Source organism: Thermothelomyces heterothallicus (genome assembly GCF_042370625.1).
Source record: "Thermothelomyces heterothallicus CBS 202.75 unplaced genomic scaffold P884_scaffold_3, whole genome shotgun sequence".
NCBI classification, from domain to species: domain Eukaryota; kingdom Fungi; phylum Ascomycota; class Sordariomycetes; order Sordariales; family Chaetomiaceae; genus Thermothelomyces; species Thermothelomyces heterothallicus.
In genome coordinates this window covers 1,174,304-1,197,284 of record NW_027192564.1, presented here as the reverse complement: position 1 = coordinate 1,197,284, position 22,981 = coordinate 1,174,304, and the positions used below count along the sequence as shown (strand labels likewise).

Here is a 22,981-nt window from a genome sequence, read left to right as displayed (position 1 = left end):
AGCGAGAGCCGGTTATACTTGTTTTGAGTCCCTTATTATACAGTGCATGTGTTTATTGACCAAGAATCCCAAGCATCCACTTAGTGAATGCTTACTATAGTGTATGTATATGCGTATATACAGATAGTTTAAGGAGAGGAAAGCCGCCGACTTCGGGCTCGAAACGGCTAGCTTATTGAAATTTTCCCCTTCGGTTCCGCACTGTCAAAGTCGGCTGTTTTGGCTGTTACATAATTAGACAAAGCATACATTCCTGCCAAGTACTCTCGATGCCCGTCGGAATGTATAGTACCCCTGTAATCCGTTCTCTGGTGATATTTGGCACCACGAGAGCATAGAGAGCATCGCCTCCTTCTCGACTCCTTGGCGTCCCGTGCTTTTTGGCTTGGGGCAAGACGGGATCGGGATCGGACGGGTATCGGTGTCCCGGCTCAAGTTGGAGAAAACTCGGGTCTCTCGGGGTGGTCGGGGTGGGAAGAAGGCCGGGCCTCCGCGCGTCGCCAGGTCCGGAGGAGGGAGGCCACAAAAGATGGGAGATAAGCCCCACCCCCGCTCGAGACCTACAAGTCTAATGCACCTTCCAAATAACTACCTTTGGTACATACTGTACTCCGTACGGAGGACCGTGCCTACCTTAACTTGATGTATGTACCTACCTGAGGTACCAGGAGGTTAGATGCTTTTGAGAAGGCTGTCCAACTCGCTGAGCTGGCCGGCATGGCTGTTGATTCGCGAGTTGGCCTCTTCTGCCTTGCAAAGCCACACTCGCCCAGTCGCTGAATGCTGACGCGTCGTCACGGTGCCCAGACAGTGCATTTTTTTTTTTTTTTTGGCGGGGCGAGACTCGATTCCTTCGTGGCAGGAACTCAGAAAGGATCGTCATGCAGGGTATGTTTGTTTTGGCGGAGCAGGTACTCAGTCAGCCATCTCGGTAAGTTTCCATTCTCTTGGGGCGAAGTCTGTCGAGGTCAGCGGCCAGGCGACCGACCAGACCTGCAATGGCAACCTGCTTGTTAGGTTGCGGGCACTCCCACCAAGCTCCATGGACACCTGCGTATACACTTGAGTTCGGAGTCACCACAACACCCAGTACCGTGCAAGTCGCCGTGTAAGGATAAAGTCGATATTGAGGGCGGATTTGCCTTCTACGGTGTAACTAGTGTATGTACACCAAGTTGTGGAGTGTACCGTACCAGTAGGGTGTACTTGTACGTACACTACATACCTCCACATTGCGCACAAACATACAACGGAGTCTGGGCTTGTCTGTCTAGACGGGCATGCACACATTGGTTGCAGTAGGAGTCGTGTATGTATACAGCACATAACTCTATATACGCATCGTACAGCGTACTGCATGACCCGCCAAATCCGCGCTCAATGAGACCCTGGGCAGCAGGGTGCATGTGCCGTGGTTCGATTTGATTCTGCACACTACACTCTCGAGAGAAGGGAACCGTAGGGTAGTATAGCGGACGGCGGGGTTAGAGTTCACTCCTGGCAGAATCCGAGGTGCGTATGTCGTATACTAGTTTCCAATGCACGCCAAATACCTACCTTATTCGCACTTACCCTCCCGTCTTGGAAACAGCGGCACTTACTTACCTAGTAGGTTGTGCTAGAGTTGAGGTCCAAAAACTACACTCCCTAGGTACGCAGTAACATCCCATGGGCACCTCATCGAGCAGACGACCTGTGAAAATAGGCTAGTCTGGTCTTACAGTTCACCAAACGAAAGCCCGGACACGTAGTAGTTGTTCTTGTTTCTCTCCGCAGTGTGACGAGGATGCCGCCCGCTAGTGATGCAGTGTCGATCGGATATCTGTGATACGCCCGTATGAACACCTCATGCTGCAGGCGCCGAGAGTCGCTCCAAGTCTTGCCCTTCATTGAAGAAATCGGTCTTCAGCACGCCGGCTCTAGCTCCTTCCGTCATGCTTCCTAATGTGGTTAGATGCGGGCAGCCCGCTCTCGCTTCCAGCCTGGCCATATTCGATCCCTTACACTACAACTCAAAACCAGACCGCGCAGGGATATTTTGTCGAGCCGCAAGAGCTCGGTCTTTCGCGCAAAACATGCGTAAGGATTCGTTTAGTGTATTACACAGCGGTTGCGCGCGGACCAGAGTTCAGAACGTAATGTACAAATTGACAACCCCCGGCGAGGGTTATGTCGCACCTGCCCAGCGGTCGGAGCGCTCGCGGCCGCGGCAGCGGCAGCGGTAGCAGCGCCAACAGAGCGAGTCATCAGGCGAAAGCGATTGGACGAGCCGAGCCTGCCTGCTGGGTTTCATCAGGGCTCCGGCCAGCTCTGACTGAGGGAGGCGAAGTGATGTCGCCCTGCGGAACAGCAGTCCTGGCATATCAGGCTCGATGAATGAGCGACAGGGACCCAGCATGTGCAGTGCTCGGGCACGACTTCCCCGGTTGAGTAATAAACATGAGATCATTTTGTGGTAGTTGTTTGGCACGTGCCCTCCATCTCTTGCCTATATTGCCGTTAGTTGTCTACTGCATCCCATCTTGCGCGTGCCCGCACCGCCGGACAGGCGACTGGAATGGCCCAAGCCGGTTGCTGTTGTGGTTATGAGGCCTGGGGGTGCAGCGCTCCTCAACCCAGCTTGGCAATGCCCTTGTCAATCCCGCCTGTTCCGGACGGCGCCCCTCCATACAGGAGGACTCCAGCCCCCCTGCAACCACCCGGTCCACACCTAGAAGGGCCTGCCCCACAAATCTCACCTCTTTGCCATCCGTACTCGACACAGCCCGCCTTCTCGCGGCGGATTCTGTTCGTTATCCTTCCCTCCCTGCCCCCCCACCCCCGATTCCCAAGTCTCAGACGCAGAGAGGTGGTCAGCGCCTACCTTGCCGCCCCGAACAAACTAGCTTCAATCACCCATTTCATTCTAAGACCCTTTGGTCCCCTTCCATCGATTTTCTCCACTCCCCGAGCTCGCTGAATGCTCGCGCTCCATTTCCCCGACTCTGTCGGCTTCTTCAGATCAGTGTGATTCCCAACCCTTCGGGGTATCTCGCCTTTTCCACTTGGATTCGGATCGCACTTCCCTCATTCGGCCGGTTTTCTCCCTTGCATGCTGGTCGTCGAGGCACCCTGTTTCTTTGGGCTGCGGTCCCACCCAATGCCTGCGCTCTCCAACAACCATCGCCTGATGGACGCGCTGCGCCCGTAGACCGTTCAAAGTCGCCGCCGAGCCGCAACATCGTCGTCTACAAGATGCCGTTTCTAAGTCCTGCCGTCGTGGAAGCTGCACGGGTGGTGGTTAGGCAGGCGGCCGAAACGGCTGTGACGTCGGCCTTCTCGCCTTCCATCGCAGCCTCGAGCCCTGCGACCTCGCCGCCAGTCACCTCGATATCGGCAACGTCAGCCGCTGCTACGCCGACTGGAAGCAGCACGCTTGCTAATGGGGGATCCAGCTCCGCAGGAGGAAATTCGGGAAGCAATGGAGGAGGTGGTGGCGGCGGCAATGGTGATAATGGAGGAGGAGGAGGAGGAGGCGGCGGCGGTAACTCGTCATCTCTGCTCTTCTTCGTCGCCCTGGGATTCGGCGTCGTCTTCACCAACCTCTGGTGAGTCTTGCGCTCGATGAGATGGCGACTCCCCCCTCGGCCGTCACCCGCTGACACTGGGTAGGATCATCGTTGGCGTCAAGTATTGCTTCAGGTATAATGCGCGGGCTCGTCAAATGCGAAACGAAGAAGGCGAGCCGATCAACATGGAGAACATGCCCCGCCCGCATCGTCGCCGGAGGGAAAAGAAGTTGATGCCAATAGACGAGGTCAACGAGAAGTTTCCGATGCTCAAATACAAGACCTGGGTTGCCAGCCGCGCACAAGAAGGATTGCCGACCCGAGGTGGTGTCTCATCCCCCCAAAGCCGGCCAAATAGCATCCGTGATGCGGACGACGTCGCCCAGGAGTTGCCATCAAAAGAGCGCGCGTCAACAGACGACCGGCCAACGACGAGCGCTACAGCCACCGGGACCACAACGGAACCCGCGGCCGACCCCGCGCCGGAAACCGCAGAGAAGCCCGAAGCCCAGGCTCCACGGCATGTGCCAAAGGAGAGTACTTCGAGTACAGTTGGTGGTCTTAATCGGACATCTACGGATTCTAATCGTGAGCCGGAGAGTGCCGCGGGCCAGAACCATGAGAGCCGGGCCTCACATGAAGAGGAAGAGGAAGACGAACATATCGACGCTGCTCTCCCGCCAGAGTGCGTCGGGACGTCGGGCGATACGTGCGCCATCTGCATCGATACGCTAGAGGATGACGACGATGTGCGCGGTTTGACCTGCGGCCATGCTTTCCATGCTGTCTGCATCGACCCATGGCTTACCACGAGGAGGGCGTGTTGTCCGCTGTGCAAGGCTGACTACTACACTCCCAAACCTCGCCCTCCAGCCGCCGAAACAGGGGAGGATACGCCGGCCGTTATTCAGGTCACGCTCCCTAACAATACTCGGAGCGAGCGGATGAACCTTCCAGGGAGACCGCGACCATCCTTCTTCAGTTTTGGGCGGATGGATCGTTCGGGAGCGACCAGCTCTCGGGCGAGAGACCCGAGCGGTTCTGCCGCTCCCGGCGGTCGGAGGTCAAGGTCAAGCCCCGTAACTCCATCAGCAGACCAAGCGCCGACTGGCGGTCTGCTCTCTGGCTTGAGGAGTGCAATGCCAGCACTCCGGTTTGGCCGGGGTCAAAACAACCAGACGGGATCGGACCCCGCAATGCCCGGCAACAACACAGCCACCACGCCGTCGCAGCTTGAAGCAGGCGTTCGGAACACACAAAGTTAGTACGGTCTAGGCGACGCCGATGCTGCATCGCGAGCAAAGATGACACCGGAATATCTTCGACGGCCATTTGAAAGCACACTATTGACCACACCATATCGTGGGGATGCGATCTACTCCGGTCTAATTTTTTCCTCGCCGATATACAACGTCTTCACTTTTTGAGGTCACATCAATACTGCCGATACCGTCAGCACATTATAGCCACCTGCGCACCGCTCGAGGCGCTGGTGAGCATGTCGCACATACGCTATCTTATTATACGAATCTTTGTCGAATCCTGACTGCCGTCGACGGTCCGATATCTCAGCGCACAGCCTTTGGCTAGCCGCAGACCGTCGTTGAAGTCTCAACTATTCTCCCTGATCGCGCCGTTCATTTCGCACACATGTCATCAGTCTTTGACCTTTGCATAGCACACAGGTTTCATGGGATCCGGAGGACGCTCTCCTCATTTGTAGTATGGAGTTATTGGAACGGGTGGGTGGACGGGTGGTATGCTTTGATTTGCTTGGAAGTATGGATGCGGGTTAGCAAATGGGAGAAAAAGGGGGGAATTTGGGTGTCGACTGGTGGTAGTTGGATGCCCAGGCCTAGGGTGGGTTTGGGTGTTTCTTGTGTATTTTGGGCGCATGCGCCGCGCCGCGAGAGCTAAAATGGGCATCGTAATCATCTGCACTTCATGGGTTTCTTCCGCCACCCTCTGTCGTGCCAGCTCCGGTCGCGATGTTTTATTGAGTCGGGCACCTAAAGCCAAGTTCTAGCCTGTCACAGATAACGTCTCGAAAATCAAAATCCTGAGGCCAACCGCAAACCTGCCGCGACATGTGTGATGCTCTCTTCTTCCAAATTTACAGGAATTTCCCACTCTGGAACCTATCTCCAAAATTCGCCGCCCTATTCAGCAGCTCCCTCCGCTGCGCGTTGGTGATCCGCCCGAGCACCTTCATGTCCTTCTCCCAGTCAAACGCCCGCTTGCTGGGGTCGTCCTCCTCGTCGTCGCCATCCCCACTGCCGCCGGCCTTGACACCCCACTTGGCACCGTCCCCCTTGAGCCGCGCCGCAGAGGACGCCGCCGCCGCCTTGCCCGCTGCGCGCGCCTCCTGGTGCTGTTCCACGAGGCTCTTGCCCCGGGTCTGCTCGACGTAGGACTTGACGCGGGCCGCGTCCGCCCTCCTGCTGCTGCTGCTGCCGCCGCCGCCGACGACTTCCGGTCCCCGCGAGGCAGCGGCGGGTGGCGCCGCGTTCGGGTCTTCGCGCCCCAGCACGGCGTTGGCCAGCCGGCGGGCCTTCTCCTCGGGCGTCTCGGTCCAGATCGCGCTGACCCCGGCCGGCGGCCGGCCGTCCGCGGCCGTGGCGGCGCGCGGCCCGGTCGCAAACTTGCGCGGGCGGAGCTTGGTCGGATCCGGGGCGCGCGGCCCGCTGCTCGTCGGCGGCGCGAGCATCCAGTCGTCCCGCTTGGGGGCGGTGCTGCCGGGTTCAGGCTCGGAGAGGGAGGAGGTGGCGGCGGCGGCGGCGGCTGCTGCTGCGGCTCGGGAGCGGGTGGAGGACTCGCCGGGGAGGGCCGGGCCCCAGTCGTCGTCGTCGTCTTCTGAGGAATCGGAGTCGTCGGGGTCGTTCGTCGGGCGCTCCGAGAGGTCGGCTGGCGGCGGCGCAGGGCCGAGCACGCGCTTGGGAGGGCGAGGAGGAGGCGCGGGACCGGGCGTATCTTGGTCCGAGTCAGAGTCGAGGGGTATCTCGTCGCTGTCCGATGGCTGTTTTGTGGGCGGAAGCGAGGGGCCAATCGATCGTTTCTCGGCTCCCGGGGCGGGCGTGCTGTTGTTTGCGACTGATGGTGGTAGCGAAGGGCCGACCACCGGTTTTGGTCGAGATGCCGTCTCCTCTGTGTCACCGTTGCGCGTGGGACCTGGTGCGCTTGGTCCGAAGGCGTCATCCAAGTCGTCGTCGTCCAGCGGGATCTCATCATCGTTTTCTCGGCGCGAGGCCTTTGGGGGGGGCGAACCAGACTCTGCCTCCTCGTCTTCTGGAGTGCGCTTGCGCTTTTGTAGGTGCGGAGGGAGTTGTGGCCCAATGGACGCCATGGTGACTGCGAGGTATTTTGCTGTCGGCTAGCTTGAGTCGCCTTTTTTATTTCCCCCCCTTTTTTTCTTTTGGCAAATATTTCGGACTGAAAGGTCAGGTAGGTAGGTGATTGAACATGGACTGGTGTTGACCGATTCTTAGATGTTGCTGCCAGAGGAAGCACTGCAATTCAGCCCTATCGATAAACTTAGGTAACCAGGTTAACGTTAGTGGCCTGTTAGTTATAAGCTACGAAGTTCAGCAGTTCCCCACTGGACAGAGCAGTGCGAGCTGACGTTGGAGTGCGCAGGGGGGGGGGGAAGCTGCGTAACCGAATTGGGAACTTGCAGCTGCAGGCATCCTCGCCTCGACTGGGCCAAACCGCCGACCAACAACCATCTCGACTCTCTCTCGCGCCTTAGTTGAGTTGTGCGGATCTTGTATGACCCATTGAATGTTTCTTATGAGCTGCCGATTGTAATTACCACCATCCGACCAGCCCCGCCACTCTTCAGGAAGTAGCGAAGCTCTCCCCGGCAGACGCGGCGCATGTTCCATAGTCTGCGACGAATCAGACACTCGATAACAGCGAACTTCTTGCACCCCGCGGCGGAACGCAACTAGACGGTCTCTTCACGGAGCAATGTCTCCTGTTTCCAACACCCGATGAGTTTGAGTCGACCCCGGGAGGAGGATAGCCCGGCGGGCGCCATGGCCGACGAACCAGAACTGCACCCCGCCGACGACGACGGCTCAAGCTCGGATGACGGGGAGACAGTGAAGGGCGAGCGGGACGAGGATCACATTGCCGACGTTATCGAGCAGGGAGAGCCCGAGACGGACTCGGATGCACCTCGCCCAGCTGGGCCCAGCTCCATTGCACACCGCTATGGAGAACTGGTCGAGGCAGCAGGCGAGACGCCGTCCGAGGATGATGGGTCAACAGATGCCGCACCCCGGGTCGCGGTCGCGGTCAGCCCCATTGGTTCTCCGCTCTCTGTCCCAGACGATACGCCGTCTATACAGGTACTTAGGAATGACAAAATGGGAGCCGGACGGCCACCGAAGACTGGCTGACATGTTCGTGCAGGGTTCCGCCGTCTCCTCGCCCAGCAGCAGCCTACTGCCCTCCCGTGCCTCCCGTGCCGGCCTGGCCAGCCCGACGCCTTCGTTTCGGCCTTTCGATCGGCGGTTCCAGTCCCGTATCTCGTCGCCACACCTCACCTCCCCACGCCCCTCGTCGCCCGCATTCTTGTCCGCACACAGCCGCAACGTATCGCTAAGCAGCCAGTTGCTGTTGGATCCGGAGGGACCCGAAACCCCCTCGCCGCCGTGGGAGGTCGTGCGCTGGACAAAACTGAGGAAGCTCAATGGGCAGGTGTTTTCCGAGTCGGGCAGGAGAAACTTCGGCTCGCCGACATGCCTTGCCGTTTCGGCCACTGTCGTGTTGGGCACTTCGAAGGGGATCATCCTTGTGTTCGACTACAACCAGAATCTCAAGCTGATAATCGGCCCGGGGACGAAAGGTGTGGCCCGTCTCATTGCCCCTTTCCTAACGCACCTCATGGCACTGACCGTTTTTTCCAGCTGTCGAATCCGGGCCAGTTACCGCGATCGCCATATCGGCGGATCACACCACCATTGCCGGCGGACATGCAAACGGCAACATATTCACGTGGGACACCTCAAGAGCTGCAAGGCCCTTCCTCAGTATCCCTCATCTAGATCCGGTACACCGACAAAAATCGCCGAGCGACGGTCATGTGCAGAACGTCAAAGTGACGCATCTGGGTTTCCTCGGCACCCGGCACACGGCTCTCGTATCAGCGGACGATCGCGGAATGGCCTTCTCGCACCTCGCGACCAGGGGCACCGGAGCCCTCGGTAGGACCGTCAAGACGACGCGGATATTGGGGCGATACCCGGACTCACAGCCGCCTCCGGGGAAGACCCTGAAGCCCAGCACCGTCTTGGCCTTTGCGTCTCTCCCTCTGGGAAACGTCGAGATGGCCACCGACACCATGGGGCTCACCGCGATTCTCACTCCCTACTTGCTCGTCATCGTCTCCACCACCCCGATTGCCCAGACCCAACATAAATCCGCCCGGCCAAAGGAGGTTGCCGCCCACAGCCCCATGACAGGTTGTTTGGCTTGGTTCCCCGCCGTCAAGCTGAAAGTGGCCGACCCCGTCACTGGCAGCCAGATCTCCAAGGTCAAACTGGTGTACTGCTGGTCGAACGTCCTCACCGTCCTGGACGTCGACGAGATCCCCTCGGAGGACAAGGACAAGCCGCCGAGCCTCAGGTTCAGGGCGCGGAGCCGGTGGAAATGCGAGGAGGCGATCGTCGCAGTGCAGTGGTTGAGCCGGTCGGTCCTGACCGTCCTCACAATCTCTCAACGGCTCATCGTTCTTGAGGACCGGAGCATGCGCATGACCGAGGCTTTCGACCTGATTCACAAACACATATATCACGTCGACCTCTTTTCGAAGCAGCTTGGCGCGCTGGTGGAGCAGCTCGACGAAGAAGACCCGTCGATGCACGGTGTTGTCGCCGACGCCTTCTACATGAGCTTCAGGACCTACAAAGGACGGATATTCCTCCTTGGATTCAACGACGTGTCGATAGGGGCGCTGTCGAACTGGGCCGACCGCCTCATCGCGCTCATGGAGAATGGCGACTACGTTGGCGCCATCAAGCTCGCAACATCGTACTACACAGGAGATACCAATAAGCTGACCGTCGGTTTGCCCGAAGATGCCACGTTGAGGCACTCCATGGTCCAGGACAAGCTGATGGAAATCATGAGCGCGTCGCTGAAATACGCCTTTGGCCAGAGGCAGAAGAACAGGGATTCTGTCGACGACCGCCATCTCCAAGAACTGTCCGAAACGTGTTTTACTGCCTGTCTGAGTGTCGGCGACGTCGACTTTCTCTTCGACGAGATGTATGAGTGGTACGAAGACGCTGGGGTCGAGGGAATCTTTCTCGAGACCCTGGAGCCTTACGTCCTTGACCGGTCGATCACTTCCATCCCGCCAGTGGTCGTGAAGGCGATGGTCGCTCACTTTGTTCACAAGGGCTGGGAGAGCCGGCTGGAGGAGGTGATTTGTCACCTGGACACTGCCACGCTCGACCTGGACCAGATCACGCTTCTCTGCAAGCAGCACAGCCTGTACGACGCGTTGCTCTACGTGTGGAACCAGGCACTGAGAGACTATATCACACCGCTGTTCGACCTTCTCTCTCTGCTCGTACCGATCATGCAAAACGGGCAGTCCTCGGGCGACCAGATGGACGCCGAGATATCTGCGGTGAACGCGTTGAAGATCTTCCCCTACCTTTCCTACATCCTTACTGGAAGAGTTTACCCAACGGGCGAAGCACTACCCGAGGATGTCGCGCGGAACGCCAAAGCCGAGCTCTACTGGCTGCTCTTCTCGGGGAAGAGTGTAACATGGCCGAAGGGTAGCAACAAGAGGTTAATGACGAGGCCGAGCCAGTCTCAAGAACCTTCATTCCCTTATCTTCGGCTAATCCTGAGCTTTGACGCCGCAAGCTTCCTGAGCGCTCTCAACGAAGCCTTTGAGGATTCCTTTCTGAACGACTCCTCGGAAGAGCCGAATGGAAGTCCCGGCCGGGATCTGCCCGAGGAGCAGATCTTCGGCCTGACGGTGAACAGACAGTACATCGTCCAGATCCTGATGGAAATCATGGCCTCGCCGGAGTTCTCCTCCAATGAGACCATTTACCTGGACATGTTTATTGCCAGGAACCTGCCGAAATACCCTCAATACCTCCTCCTCCCCGGCTCGACCTTAAACAAGGTCCTGGTTGGGCTCTGCAAGTATCCCGGCCGGGATCTAGCAGAGGATGCCCAGCTCAGCGCCGAGTATCTCTTGTCTGTGTACCAACCAGCAGATGTCACAGAACTCATCCCACTCTTCAGAGAAGCCGGTTTCTACCGCATCCTGAAGCGCATTTATCGAGGCGACAAGCAGTACGGTAGACTGATCCAAACCTACTTCGAAGACCCGGAGGATCAGGAAGACGTCTTCAACTGCATTGACACGTATTTGCGGCCCCGAGCAGGTCTCACGCGGCGCCAGACCCAGGACATCCTTCAGGTTATCAAGCAGCATTCGGCGGAGCTCGTCAGCCTCGACCCCGCGACGGCGGCCCAAACCATCTCTAGACATGCGCCCGAGCTACACCAAGACGTTTTGGATTCGGTGGCTGCACAGCCGGGCCTTCAGTACGCGTACTTGAGGGCAATACTGGAGCCGGAAAAGGATACTGGCGTGGGCCGCTCGACGGACAGAGACCTTGTGGAGCACTACTTGCGGCTGATGTGCCAGTTTGATCCTGACCACGTCTCGCATTATGTTGGTTTAGTCCAGTCTTCGAACCTAAGGCTTGAACAGCTGCTCCCGACGATGGAGGAAACGGGCGTGATCGATGCGGCCGTCATTCTGATGGCCAAGGAGGGCCAGATTCAAGAAGCCATGGGACGTTTGGTAAAGCACCTCGAAACTCTCGAGTCGGCATTGCAGGGCCTCCTCGACGGTTCCCGAGACGATGCTCGTCACCTGCAAACGTCCGCCGAGGAACTGGTGCACGCGTTGCGCAAGTTCGTCATGGTGGGCATCTGGCTATGCCAGGGGCAGACCAAGACGTCGCGGGCGGCCGTGTCTAGCTGGCGAGGCCGGAAAACGTCGTCCGATGGGACACTTTCGGCAGATGAGAATCTCTGGCTTGATCTGATCGACACGGCGGTGCAGATCACAAGACGGCTGTCCTCCAAGCTGCAGCCCCCGCCGGACAATTCTCCTTCCACGGCCAACGGCAACGCAGACACACATCCCCCGGGCCAATTGGACACTGATAAGCTGCTCACCATGCTACGCTCCCTCGTTCAGACGGCTTTTACCGCCCTGCTCAACTCCACGTCTACTGTTTCCCCTGCATCCACGTTTGCCTCCTCCTCCCCCTCCTCCTCCCCCTCCTCCACCAGATCCCCGGCCGAGACAACAGCAACAATAGCCCGACAAAACACGGTCGCCGCCACGGGGATCGGGACGAACCTGGCCTTCCTCCGCATCCTGCGGGCGTTCCTCACCCATGCGGCGGCCGCGTCGCCCAACCTGGCGGACCTGCGCGCCGTGCTGGCGTCGGTCTTCTCGGCCTACGCCTACGAGGAGTCGATCCTGCGGCTGTCGAACCGGCTGCTCGAGCGCTCGCTGTTCGTTGGCGTCTCGCAGGCCGTCGAGCTGCGCCAGCGCGGGTGGCGGCCGCGGGGCTCGACGTGCGAGGCGTGCGGCAAGCGGGTCTGGGGTCCCGGTGTGGCGGGCGGGAGGGCGGTCTGGGAGGCCTGGGAGGGGAGGGAGCGGGAGGCGGCGCGGGCGAGGAGGAGAAAGAGGGAGCTGAACGGGAAGGGGGTGGGCCACTCGGGGAGTGGAGGTATGACGATGATGATGATGATGATGAGCGGCGCAGATGAGGACGGCGGGGAGGAGTATACCGGAAAGGGGAAGGGGAAGGGGAAGGACTTGGGTCTGAGGTGGAGGCAGGAAGCAGAACAGAAGAAGGAGGAAGAGGAGGAGAAGGGAGGGGAGGGCACAGGCGAGGGCGCAGGCTGTGAGGGCTTGGACGGGAAGATCGATCCGCGGAAAGAGGGGTTTGAGGGGATGGTGGGAGCCGCACAGAGGGAGACACAACAGGGGCTGGAGCCGCTGGTTTTACTGGCGTGCAGGCATATTTACCACCAGAGCTGCCTCGAAGCGCTGCTGGCTAAGGATGGATCGGGGAGGGAAGGGGAATATCGGTGCCCCATTGATGGGTAGGAGGATGAGAGTGTAGAGGGGGGTTCTATGTGTAGACCTGGGGAGCTCATTCAGTACCAGCTCCTCCGTTTACCGGTTTCGAATGGGAAAAAGCGATGCGAAAGCAACTGTTCCAATACTAAATAGGCTCGTATGGAAGTTAGGGGAGTCTCCGTATTGGTTCCGCACTCCGTTTGCACACGCACACAAATGCCCCGTGTCAGTTCGGTCTGTTGCTGTTAAGGTCCGCAGTACGGAGTACGGATTACAATAGTGTAGTTACGGAGTAACTAGCTGCTAGAAGACTCGCTACAGGCAGTTGCCGATCAGTGGGGCTGCTTGGCAGTCTTGCACTTTTCCACCGCTGACTGCAACCCCAGTCCCTGACTTAACGTTAGCGAGTTTAGTTATCGATTGCAGGCAAGAGAGAGAGAGAGAGAGAAAGAGAGAGAGAGAGCATGGAAGGTTCCCGAGGTTGCTCCCAGACACTACCATCCAATGCATCGCGATAACCCTCCCAGGCATTCTGATGACAGCACCATGCTAGTAACTCCAGAGGAAGAAGCCGACGATGATGGCGTTCACACTCCCAACATAGACGACAACCGGCCTCTTGCCCGCCACGACTCGTCCAGCTCCAGCAACCTCAATCCGATTCACGACCACGGCGGAGAAAACGGTCGCGCCGACGAGGACGACGAACAAGGTTACTCATCCGCGTCTGCTTCCGGGTCGGGCTCAGAAGCAGAAGAAGAAGAAGGAGAAGAAGAAGAAGAAGAAGAAGACGATGGCGACGGCGACGGCGATAGCGGGCGCCCCCCGCAACAACCCTTCAGCCAACACGCGTTCGCCCCCCCCTTCTACGGCCGCCCGCCAACGCCTCTGCCCCCATCCCCGTCGCTGACCTCCCTCCTGCGCCCGTCGCGCCCCACGACCCCCGACGGGTCCGACGACGACGGCCACGGCGGCGCCGGCAGCACCACGGCGGGGGCCAGCCAGGCGGCGCCGGGCGAGCCGCTGCCGCGCGCGCGGCCCAAGGTGCCGACGTACGAGTACTACGGCTTCGTGCTGTACCTGCTCAGCTCGCTCACCTTCCTCATCTACCTCCTCTGGAGCTACCTGCCCTCGCCCTTCCTGCACGCGCTGGGCATCTACTACTACCCGAACCGGTGGTGGTCCCTGGCCATCCCCAGCTTCCTCGTCATGCTGCTCGTCTACATCTACGTCGCGCTGGCCGCCTACAACACCGAGATCCTGACCCTGCCCCTCAACAGCGTCGAGACCATCGTGGACGAGGCTGCCAATGTGGCCGTCGTGGATTCCAAGGGGAGGATCATCAGGGGAGACAAGAGACGTCGAGAAGGAGGAGGAGGAGGAGGGGTTGGTGGTAATGGTAGCGGTGGTGGGGGTGGGGGTGGTGGTGGTGGTGGTGGTGGTAGAAGGGGGAGGAGGGGGACCGTAACGAGAGAGGGGCCGGCTGTGGCTGCGGCCGCGCCTGCAGCTGCAGCAACACCAGCGCCAGGGGACGGGGCCAAGTTGAATTGGAGGGAGGTCTGGAACGAGGGGACGGATGCCGTAATGGACGTGCCTTTGGCGGGTGTCTGTGAGGTGCTGTATGGCGAAGGGAGGGATTATGACAGTGACTTGGAGGATGAGGATGTGATAATTACGAGGATATAATGTTTTGGTTCCTTTTTATTTTCCCTTCTTCTGCAGTCAGCGCTGGAGTTCTTGAAAGGCGGTTAGGACGATACCCATAGAGTGAATTGGCCTTGGTTTTTTTTTCGCTTGATAACAGGAAGGAATGAATTTGCCTGATTAACCATTTGGGGATGCTATCTCTTTCATCTGCCCCTGCTGTTCCTTCCTCGTGCAGGCCTAAAGCTCTGCCCCACCTTTGAACTAACGCTGCTTGCCCATTGAGTGCTTGCTTCGCTGCAACTCTCGAATTTGGAGGCGCAACTTGCTCAATCAACCACCAAACGCGTCAGACGCGACCGCGCAATTGCCATCGCATCCTTCCATTCCACCAGCGGATTGCCCAGTACTTGCCGAGCCGGGACTGCGCATAGCACATCACAGATATCGAGCATGTCACAACAACCGTTATCCTCGTCGGTGCAGCCGACCGACATCTACGGCGGAGGTGAGCTCCAGCGCAAAACTTCTTTCCGACAACGCCTCTTACGCATCCCCTCGCTCGATCGCTAACCGTCGCAGATGAGGTCTCTGCCCTTGTTCTCGATCCCGGCTATTGCAACACCCGCGCGGGGTACGCGGGGGAGGAGATGCCTAAGCAGGTCATCCCGTCCTTCTATGGCCATATCGACGGCCGCGACCTCTTTGGCGACCCGGTAATCACGCCGCGTGCCGGTTTCGAAGTGCGCAACTACATGAACCGCGATGGCCTCGTCGAGGACTGGGACGCCGCCACCCGCGCCTGGGAACACGTGCTGGTCAACCGCCTGCAGCCTCCACGGCCAACCCCTCCGAGCAAGAACAACCTCAACGTGGGTGACGACGGCGACGTGGAGATGGGAGAGAACGGCGCCAACGAAGACGCCACCGATGCGCTCGAGAAGCCGCTCGCCGAGAACCCCCTGCTCGTCAGCGAGGCGCCTTGGAACCCGGCCAAGGCCCGCGAGAAGGCGATCGAGGTCTGCATGGAAAGCTGGGGATGCCCGGCTTTCTGGCTCAGTAAAACCCCCGTCCTGGCTGCCTTCGCCGCCGGCAAGGCTACCGCCCTCGTGCTCGATGTCGGCGGATCGAACACGAGCGTCACGGCCGTCCACGACGGTATGGTGCTCAAGAGGTCTGTCCAGCGATCGCCGGCCGCGGGAGTCTGGCTGAGCGGCCAGATCCGCTCCATGTGGAAGAACAACGAGCCGAAGGTCGACATCGTGCCGACTTTCATGGTCGAGAACAAGAAGCCCGTCGAGGCCGGCGCCCCCGCCGACGCCAGGCTGCGCACCTTTGACTTCCCCATCTCCGACTCGTTCCGCGCCTTCGAGGAGGAGCGCGTGCTCACCGAGTTCAAGGAGTCGGTCGTTGAGGTATGGCGGGGCCCCGGCCGGTTCATGGCCCCCGGGAACGAGGACTACGCCAAAAGCCAGCCGGGCCGCGTGTTCGAGATGCCCGACGGCTCCAACCAGATGTGGCGCGAGCAGCGCTTCCGCGTGGCCGAGGGCATGTGGGACGAGTCTGCCGCGTACCCGGCCGTCGGCGAGGAGGCGACCCTGACCAAGGCGCAGACCATTCCTGCCCTCATCAAGGCGGCGTTGGACGGGGTCGACGTCGATCTGCGGCCGAACCTGCTCGGCAACGTGGTCGTCACGGGGAGCACCAGTCTGCTGAACGGGTTCAACGACCGGCTCAACCAGGAGCTGACGTCCATGTACCCGGGCCTCAAGATCAAGATCCACGCGGCCGGCTTGACGAGCGAGAGGCGATTCGGCGCCTGGATCGGAGGGAGCATCCTGGCCAGCCTGGGCACGTTCCACCAAATGTGGATCTCGAGGAAAGAGTACGACGAAAACGGGGCGGGTATCGTGGAGAAGCGCTGCAAGTAGAGAGGTCGCGTTACAGCAGGAGCAGGTGGCGAGCGGCTAGCAAGCCATGGTATGTGGGAAACGGGCACGAGATGAAAACTCTAGGGAGTGTCAGAAAGATGACGATACCAGTGGCAAGAAGTCACTATTTTGTAACGCTCAAGGTATCGAAAGATGGCGTATGGAGTAGTCAAGGGATGGGACAGGTAACTGGCCTCCAAAGGGGGGAGAAAAAAAACCGGGCCGGTGTTGTTTCTGCGCAGTATTCGTAATTGTGATCAATAAGCCCCCCTTTTTATCAGAGAGCTTCCAAACCACCGGTAACTGACTTTTCAATCACGCTCGGACGGCATGCTCTACATATCACCACCCACGCCATCTGGGCCACACATCGATGACTTGGTCCTCGCGACCCTTGTTCCTGCTGTCGACAATGAGATACCAGTCAAAGCAAGCGCCGGCGATGCAGCTGTGGTTGGGCCAGATGCGGACTCTCTGTCCATACTGAAGCGGGACTTCGTCCTCTTTCTTGCCCTGCCAGGTCAGGATGCCGTGCTCTTGGCTGATACGGCCTACCTGCCAGCCGTCGTGGACCCGCGGGAAGTCTGGACCGGGCACCGGGTTGTTCAAGCCCCATGGCATCAGAAACCCCCAGCCGTGATAGTCCTGCCCCGGCACCTCACCCTTATCCGCGACGGGCTCACGGCCAAGGGCGAGGGTGCCGGCGGTGACGAGGGCTTCAGTCGTACCGTTGGCGCCGCGACCGGGGTAAACTGATCCGGCGTATAAGTAATTCATACAACCACTTCAACCATAGCCCTGTGTGATGGTCGACTTACTTGAAGCCACTTCTGCGAGCACACTGATCGCGATATCATCTGCCGTCATCAACGACGTGTCCCTGGCATGCGTAGCCAGCTGCTGCATATCCAACGTCGGACTATCTCAGGTTAGCAGGCTGCCCAACTAAGTCGGCAGATCCAAAGGAGAAAGGAAAAGAAAAAAAAAGAAAAGAAAAACATCAACGTACTAGACCCCGGCATGGACCTCCAGTGCATAGCCCTGCCCCTTCAAGTCTGCAACCAACCTCTCCACCTCACCCGTCTTCTCGTCGGGTTTCCCGCCACCGGTCCCCTCGGAGGCGGGGAGCAGTCCGAACTGCTGCACGACCGTCGCGGTCGGCGTCGCCCCGACCGACAGGACCAACTCCGTCTTCGCCGCGTTGCCGTTGTTCCTCCTGCGGGCGGCGACCTCGGCGGCGACCCCGGCCAGGCCGCGGAACTCGGCAGCCAGGTAGGCCAGCGCGTCGGCGGCGCCGCCGCGCGCCCCGTAGCTGTGCCCCGCGTGCGAGTACAGGCCGTGCAGGGCGCACAGGCCGCGGGCCTCGGCGTCGAGCGCGGCGTCGACGAGGGCGGAGCAGGCCGGCGTGCCGGGGGCCACACCGGCGCGGCCGTAGGAGGTGTCGATCTTGAGGAAGACCTGGGGCGGGTGCGGGAAGGGCGCGGGCGCGGAGGCGAGAGCGGCCAGCTGGGCCGGGTGGTCGATCATCAGCGTCAGGGACCCCGGCCCGAGGGCGGACGCGAAGGCTGCGAGGCGCGGGATGCCGCTGGGGAAGAGGGGGAAGGAGAAGAGGACCTGCGCGCGTTCCGAGGAGGTCAGCGGGCGGGCTCCAGGAAAGGGAGAAGAAAAAAAAAAAAAAAAGAGGGAAGGGGGGTTGCACTGAACGCGTACGTACATTGACGGGCCGGCCATGGGACTGGTACTCTTGCAGCAGGGGTAGGATGTTTTCCGCCTCGGTGATGGTCGAGACGATGAGGGAGACGGCCGAGGTCCGGGTGTCGCCGACTTGGAGGCGTGTGAGTTCAGTGGTCTGGGGCGGAGTTGGGCTTCATTTAGGGACCGGTATTCGATGGGAAAGGCTTCACATGGCGAGGCTCACTTTATGAGACTTGATATGCGCCCGCCACAAGAGTCCCAGTCTTTCCGTCGCCTCGAGCATGCGTTCGCAGTTCAACTCGAGCTTCGCAAGGTCCAGCACTATCGAGGGCGTCGGCACTTCGCTGAGCGTCTTGCCCACGAACCGTGATCGAAGCTGGGTTTTGAGCTCGGAATCATCGCGTAGGGGCGCCGCCATCGTGATTGAGGCGACTCGGCGTGCTGGATGGACTATACATATCTATCGCACCCTTATCTCTGAGGACAACCTGAGCTCAGTGGAGGTGACTGAGGGGTTGGAGTTGCCAGCATGAACTGCGGGGATGAAACTGCGGTTGTGGCCCACACAGCGGAATCAAGTGTAAAAAAAACAAGGAAGGCGCGCAACACATCGCACTTGAAGAAGAAGCGCCATTGGATTGTGTCAAGGAGAAAACAAGCACAAGTTACAAGGCACGGTCAGACACCACAAGCGAACGTAGGAAACTCCTCGAGGTTTCGTAATCTATCTAAGTGAGGAGCGAGTCGCCTATCTGAGTTGTTTCGGTGCACACCCGTTTCTCGCGCTACCGAGGTTGTCACCCAAGAACGGCCAGTTGCGTCACAAGGGTCTTCAAGGTAGTGAAGCTGTAGTGTAGTGTAGTGTAATCAGTGCTCCGTGCTTCTGAGCGTATGGATAGGTTCAGGTACAGTTTACAGTATGCTACTTACCTGAAAACTAAATCCAGTCCCCACCCCAGTTCGAGACCCACATCCTGTGACCGCGCCGACGGCGCCCCAATGCTTGGCAGACCTTCGAACTGCGTACGCGGGAACCAGCAGCAGCCCTTCTCCAACTCGCTTCGATCGGTCGGCCGCCCCTTCTTTCTGCGCAACCGCCGCGAGTAGCTGCTGTATTAGACTCTGTCTTGCACACAGCGCCGCGTCTTGCTAACGCTGCTAACACTCCAGCGTTGAGTATCATGATCTAGCTGTCCGCGCATCGCGCAGCGCCCGGAGAACGTCGAGGCCATCGCGAAACCTGATAATCCGACGCCGACATCATCATGGCTCCCGACGGAGACCCCGACTTTGACACTCTCAACGATGAGGATTGGAAAGTTCAAGAGGCCCGTGATGATGCCGCTATCCAAGAAATTCAGAAGGGCCTCGCGAGCGGCGTGGGCGAGTTCCTTAGCAAAATCGAGCAGGGCGCCTCGTTCGATCAGGCCGGCAAGGCCGACGATGCCGTCGACTACGAGGATATCGATCTCAGCGACGATGAATTACCCGACGAGGAACCTCCCGCGAGCGGTGCTAGCGGCGAGGGCCCCGGCTTGACCGACGATAATGACGACGACGACGACGACCTGTTTGGCGAGAACTTGCCCTCGTCGCCCGCGGGCGCCAACGGTGATGTCGCGTCGTCCCCCCATCCGATGAGCGCCGACGATGAAGACCGCATGGACGTTGACGAGCGACCGCGCGAGTCTCTCGAGGACCTTATCGCTCTCAACTTTGATCACGGGCCGAAGCCGAGCGACGCAAACCAAGATCCCAATATCCCGCCTCCGGCCGAGAGCCTTGCCGAAGCCGTGAAACAAGCGTTCCCGGGATTCAAAGAAAATGCCGTTCTGCCCTGGAACCAGATCCTCCGCCCGAAGCAGGCTCACTGGATCTCCAAGAAACCCGTCAAGCCACCGAAACCACTGGTACCGACAAAGCTCAGCCTGGATCTCGAAGCCGACCAAGAAAAGCTGTTCCGAATCCCCGGTCCCGCTCAGTCGTCCGTTTACCAGAGGATTCGGGATGCCGAAGCCCGCGGCCTCATCTCCCTCGAGGAACCCGAGCCGCTCGAGCAAGCGGACCTCGAGGTCTTCAACTTGGAAGACGATTCCGATTCGGAGGTCGTCGGAGGCTACACCCTCCGCGACATCGCCCTGGTGTGTGACGACTGGGATTCGATGATCCGCCTAGGCGACACCCTCCCAAATCGGGCCCCGTCCCCGGCCGAATCCGAGCACGTCCCCGACAATATGCTCATTAAGACTGAGCTTGACGGCGATGATGAAGATTGGGACAGGATGTTCCTCGACGCCCCGCCTAAGAAGCGGCACAGGGAGACTCCGAAGGGCCTTCCTCCCATTCCGCGGTTCACCGCGCCCAACTTTGACAACTTCGAGGAGGCCACCTCTAAGCTGGGCAAGCGTGTCATTCTCGACATGAACGATCCCTATCTCCTTATTGATGATGTCGAATCGGAGCGCGTCGCCAAGAGACGCAAGGTACAGCACAAGATGGTGCGGATGGCCAACGGTCGCCTCGGCCGCGACCTGTCGCAACGGTTCAACTTCTCATCGGACACCGCTTACGACGCCTTGAAGGAGAACAGCCAGAGCAAGGTCCGCGCCACGCTGGCCTCCATTCCGGTCGAGCACAGCATGACAGCAAAGAGGCTATCGTGGCCCTACTATAAGGTGAAGCTGTCCGCCAGCGATCCTCACAGCTACCATCGGCCCCAGTTCCAGCCGAAGAAGGACGCGTTCACTTTTGTCAAGTTCAAGCCTCCGACCGTGAAGAAGAAGAAGCAGCTCAAGGGCAAGCGCATCCCGGAAATCTTCCAGACTTCTTCGGATCTCACCATGAACGACAACTCGACCGCGATTCTCTTTGAGTACTGCGAGGAGATCCCCATCGTCCTGTCCAACTTTGGCATGGGTCAGAAGATAATCAACTACTACCGCCGCTCCAAAGGCACCGATGCCAGGCCGGAAAAGCGGGAGCTTGGAGAGCCCTACATCTTGATGCCAGAAGACCGCTCGCCCTTTGCCATGGTCGGCCAGGTCCACCCCGGCGAGACGGTTCCCACGCTGCACAACCAGATGTTCCGTGCTCCCATCTTCAAGCATACGCCGAGGAGCACCGATTTCATCCTGGGCCGGAGCACCACGGGCAGAAACGGGTCGACGTGGTACCTACGCAACATTGATCATCTCTTCGTCGTGGGACAGATCTTGCCGTCGATGGAAGTGCCCGGGCCCCATTCTCGGCGTGTCACGAACATTGCCAAGAACCGCCTGAAGATGGTGTCTTACCGGCTTTTACATCGCAGTGATAACGTGACCTTGACCGACATCACTCGCCATGTGGCCGACTCCAACGAGTCGCAAAACCGTCAGAAGCTCAAGGAGTTCCTGGTATTCCGCAAGGAACAGAGGAACTGGGTGCTTCCCGAAGGCGAGGAACTCATGCCCGAGTCCGAGATACGAGAGCTCGTCCGTCCGGAAGAGGTCTGCCTTCTCGACGCTATGCAGGTGGGAGCGCACGAGCTTGAGAACGGCGGGTACGAGATCAACGACGCAATGTTCAAGGACGATGACGTGATGGAGGGTGACGAGCTGCCGCCGGATGCTCTTGCTAACAAAATGGCTCCGTGGCGGCTCACCAAGGCCTTCATTGACGCCAGCCACGGCAAGGCTATGATTGCCGTTCACGGCCCGGGGGACCCGACAGGCAAAGGCCTCGGCGTCAGCTACCTACGAACCTCGATGAAAGGCGGCTTCCTGGAGCAGCTTCATGGTCCACTCGCGACGTCTGCCGATGCCATAGAGCGACAACGAAAGGCCAACGGCGGCCACATGTACAATGTCAAGAACCAAGACAACCTCTACACCGAGTCCCTGAGGGACATTTGGAATCGGCAGAAGCAGAGCCTAGAAGATACTCAGGAGCACGACGACGACGACGTCCTTGCCCAAGAGGACGAGGACGAACGGTTCAACGTGCACAGCCAGCCGGCCCAGTCCGCGGCCGCCGCCGACGGCCAGAGTGTGGTGAGCCAGAGCCAGGCTAGCGCCCTGAACTGGCGCAAGTTGAAGATCATCCGCGAGGTCAAAGGCGAGAACGGCGAGGTTCAGGTGGTCACCGAGATCGTGCACGACCCGGTCGTCATCGCGCAATATAATAAGCGGCGGCGGCAAATGGAATTCGAGAACATTGAGTAGGTGTCGAGACGGTGGCCCGAGACAAGCAACAGCGCTGACCGATGAGTAGCATCTACAACGTCCAGCTTACCGGCGATCCGGAGAAGGATGAGCTCATTCTCGAGAAGTAAGTGAAGCAATCGCCCCGTCGGAGCATGAAACGCTAAATCGAGCATAGGGCCCGCATCGAACAGGAGCGCCTGGAAAAGAACAAAGAGCGGCGTAAGAAGCGCGAGAAACAAAAGAAGCTCCAGCAAAAGATGCGCGAAGGCGGTATTCCTGGCGACGACGACTCGCCCGAGCCGTCTACGGAGAAGGTGACTGGCACAACCAGGAAGTGTGCCAACTGCGGCCAGGTCGGCCACATCAAGACCAACAAGAAGTATGTATGCCCCTGCTCTGGGAAGGAAGCACCTCGACCCCGTAACAAAGCCCTGTTCGATGGCGGCAAGTACCCAAAGTTTCGCAAGCGCGACGGTTGGCGGCCTACCCAGAACCCACGCATGGGTGACAAGTTTTGGGATCCCCGTTGCTGGGACAAGCGCTCCTTCGAGGACAACATGGAGCCACGGCCGCCTTCCAAAGGCAAGGAGAAGCACGTAACGTGGGAAGATGCCGAGGATTGGGGTTCCGGCGACGAGTAGCCTTTGACCTCTGAGCCAGACCCATTCTTTCTCGCGTAGACAGAACCGCGTTACCGGAGGAAACAACCAAGGCTAGTTAATGAGGAGGCTCAGTGAGCCTCGGAGTCGGAGCCAGTTACCTCTCGTGAGCTCAAGGAGCTCACGGGGGAGGACTACCAGCCTAGAGAGAGAGAGAGAGAGAGAGAGAGAGAGAGAGAGA

General features: G+C 59.3%; 7 protein-coding genes across 7 annotated transcripts; 5 read left to right on the top strand and 2 right to left on the bottom strand.

Moving 5' to 3' along the window:
- Positions 1-3,733: 3,733 nt before the first annotated feature.
- P884DRAFT_275222 (uncharacterized protein) lies at positions 3,734-4,813 on the top strand (the record flags this gene model as incomplete). The annotated part of the gene is made up of 1 exon (XM_069442820.1): positions 3,734-4,813. The coding sequence occupies one exon, from the start codon at positions 3,734-3,736 to the stop codon at positions 4,811-4,813; it is 1,080 nt and encodes a 359-aa protein (XP_069300702.1).
- Positions 4,814-5,661: 848 nt separating this feature from the next.
- P884DRAFT_297192 (uncharacterized protein) lies at positions 5,662-6,891 on the bottom strand (the record flags this gene model as incomplete). Its single annotated transcript, XM_069444491.1, has 1 exon — positions 5,662-6,891. The coding sequence occupies one exon, from the start codon at positions 6,889-6,891 to the stop codon at positions 5,662-5,664; it is 1,230 nt and encodes a 409-aa protein (XP_069300701.1).
- Positions 6,892-7,367: 476 nt separating this feature from the next.
- Positions 7,368-12,908, top strand: P884DRAFT_237326 (Golgi CORVET complex core vacuolar protein 8-domain-containing protein). Its single transcript, XM_069440032.1, has 3 exons — positions 7,368-7,897; positions 7,962-8,397; positions 8,459-12,908. Exons 1-3 carry the CDS (start codon positions 7,538-7,540, stop codon positions 12,712-12,714), a joined length of 5,052 nt encoding a protein of 1,683 aa, XP_069300700.1. The 5' UTR covers positions 7,368-7,537; the 3' UTR covers positions 12,715-12,908.
- Positions 12,909-13,233: 325 nt separating this feature from the next.
- On the top strand, positions 13,234-14,373 carry P884DRAFT_297190 (PIG-P-domain-containing protein; the record flags this gene model as incomplete). Its single annotated transcript, XM_069444490.1, has 1 exon — positions 13,234-14,373. One exon carries the CDS (start codon positions 13,234-13,236, stop codon positions 14,371-14,373), a length of 1,140 nt encoding a protein of 379 aa, XP_069300699.1.
- A 276-nt stretch (positions 14,374-14,649) lies between these two features.
- On the top strand, positions 14,650-16,529 carry P884DRAFT_327446 (ARP4-like protein). Its single transcript, XM_069445543.1, has 2 exons — positions 14,650-14,839; positions 14,914-16,529. The coding sequence occupies exons 1-2, from the start codon at positions 14,785-14,787 to the stop codon at positions 16,260-16,262; spliced, it is 1,404 nt and encodes a 467-aa protein (XP_069300698.1). The 5' UTR covers positions 14,650-14,784; the 3' UTR covers positions 16,263-16,529.
- On the bottom strand, positions 16,530-18,512 carry P884DRAFT_237320 (putative serine dehydratase domain-containing protein). The gene is made up of 5 exons (XM_069440031.1): positions 18,181-18,512; positions 17,977-18,111; positions 17,272-17,876; positions 17,081-17,181; positions 16,530-17,014 (listed from the first exon to the last, which is right to left on the bottom strand). Exons 1-5 carry the CDS (start codon positions 18,373-18,375, stop codon positions 16,605-16,607), a joined length of 1,446 nt encoding a protein of 481 aa, XP_069300697.1. The 5' UTR covers positions 18,376-18,512; the 3' UTR covers positions 16,530-16,604.
- A 710-nt stretch (positions 18,513-19,222) lies between these two features.
- Positions 19,223-22,782, top strand: P884DRAFT_192474 (TAF1-like protein; the record flags this gene model as incomplete). Its single annotated transcript, XM_069437680.1, has 3 exons — positions 19,223-22,155; positions 22,209-22,265; positions 22,317-22,782. 3 exons carry the CDS (start codon positions 19,223-19,225, stop codon positions 22,780-22,782), a joined length of 3,456 nt encoding a protein of 1,151 aa, XP_069300696.1.
- Positions 22,783-22,981: the final 199 nt, after the last annotated feature.

What these genes read in the sequence shown, in the direction of transcription:
- P884DRAFT_237326 (XM_069440032.1), top strand. Translation starts at nt 7,538, where the DNA reads ATGAGTTTGAGTCGACCCCGGGAGGAGGATAGCCCGGCGGGCGCCATG. An exon ending in ACGATACGCCGTCTATACAG is followed by an intron (nt 7,898 to 7,961) that starts GTACTTAGGAAT and finishes ATGTTCGTGCAG; the next exon opens with GGTTCCGCCGTCTCCTCGCC. An exon ending in AATCGGCCCGGGGACGAAAG is followed by an intron (nt 8,398 to 8,458) that starts GTGTGGCCCGTC and finishes CGTTTTTTCCAG; the next exon opens with CTGTCGAATCCGGGCCAGTT.
- P884DRAFT_327446 (XM_069445543.1), top strand. Translation starts at nt 14,785, where the DNA reads ATGTCACAACAACCGTTATCCTCGTCGGTGCAGCCGACCGACATCTAC. An exon ending in GACCGACATCTACGGCGGAG is followed by an intron (nt 14,840 to 14,913) that starts GTGAGCTCCAGC and finishes TAACCGTCGCAG; the next exon opens with ATGAGGTCTCTGCCCTTGTT.
- P884DRAFT_237320 (XM_069440031.1), bottom strand. Translation starts at nt 18,375, where the DNA reads ATGGCGGCGCCCCTACGCGATGATTCCGAGCTCAAAACCCAGCTTCGA. An exon ending in CCCATGGCCGGCCCGTCAAT is followed by an intron (nt 17,877 to 17,976) that starts GTACGTACGCGT and finishes GAACGCGCGCAG; the next exon opens with GTCCTCTTCTCCTTCCCCCT. An exon ending in GAGGTCCATGCCGGGGTCTA is followed by an intron (nt 17,182 to 17,271) that starts GTACGTTGATGT and finishes AACCTGAGATAG; the next exon opens with TCCGACGTTGGATATGCAGC.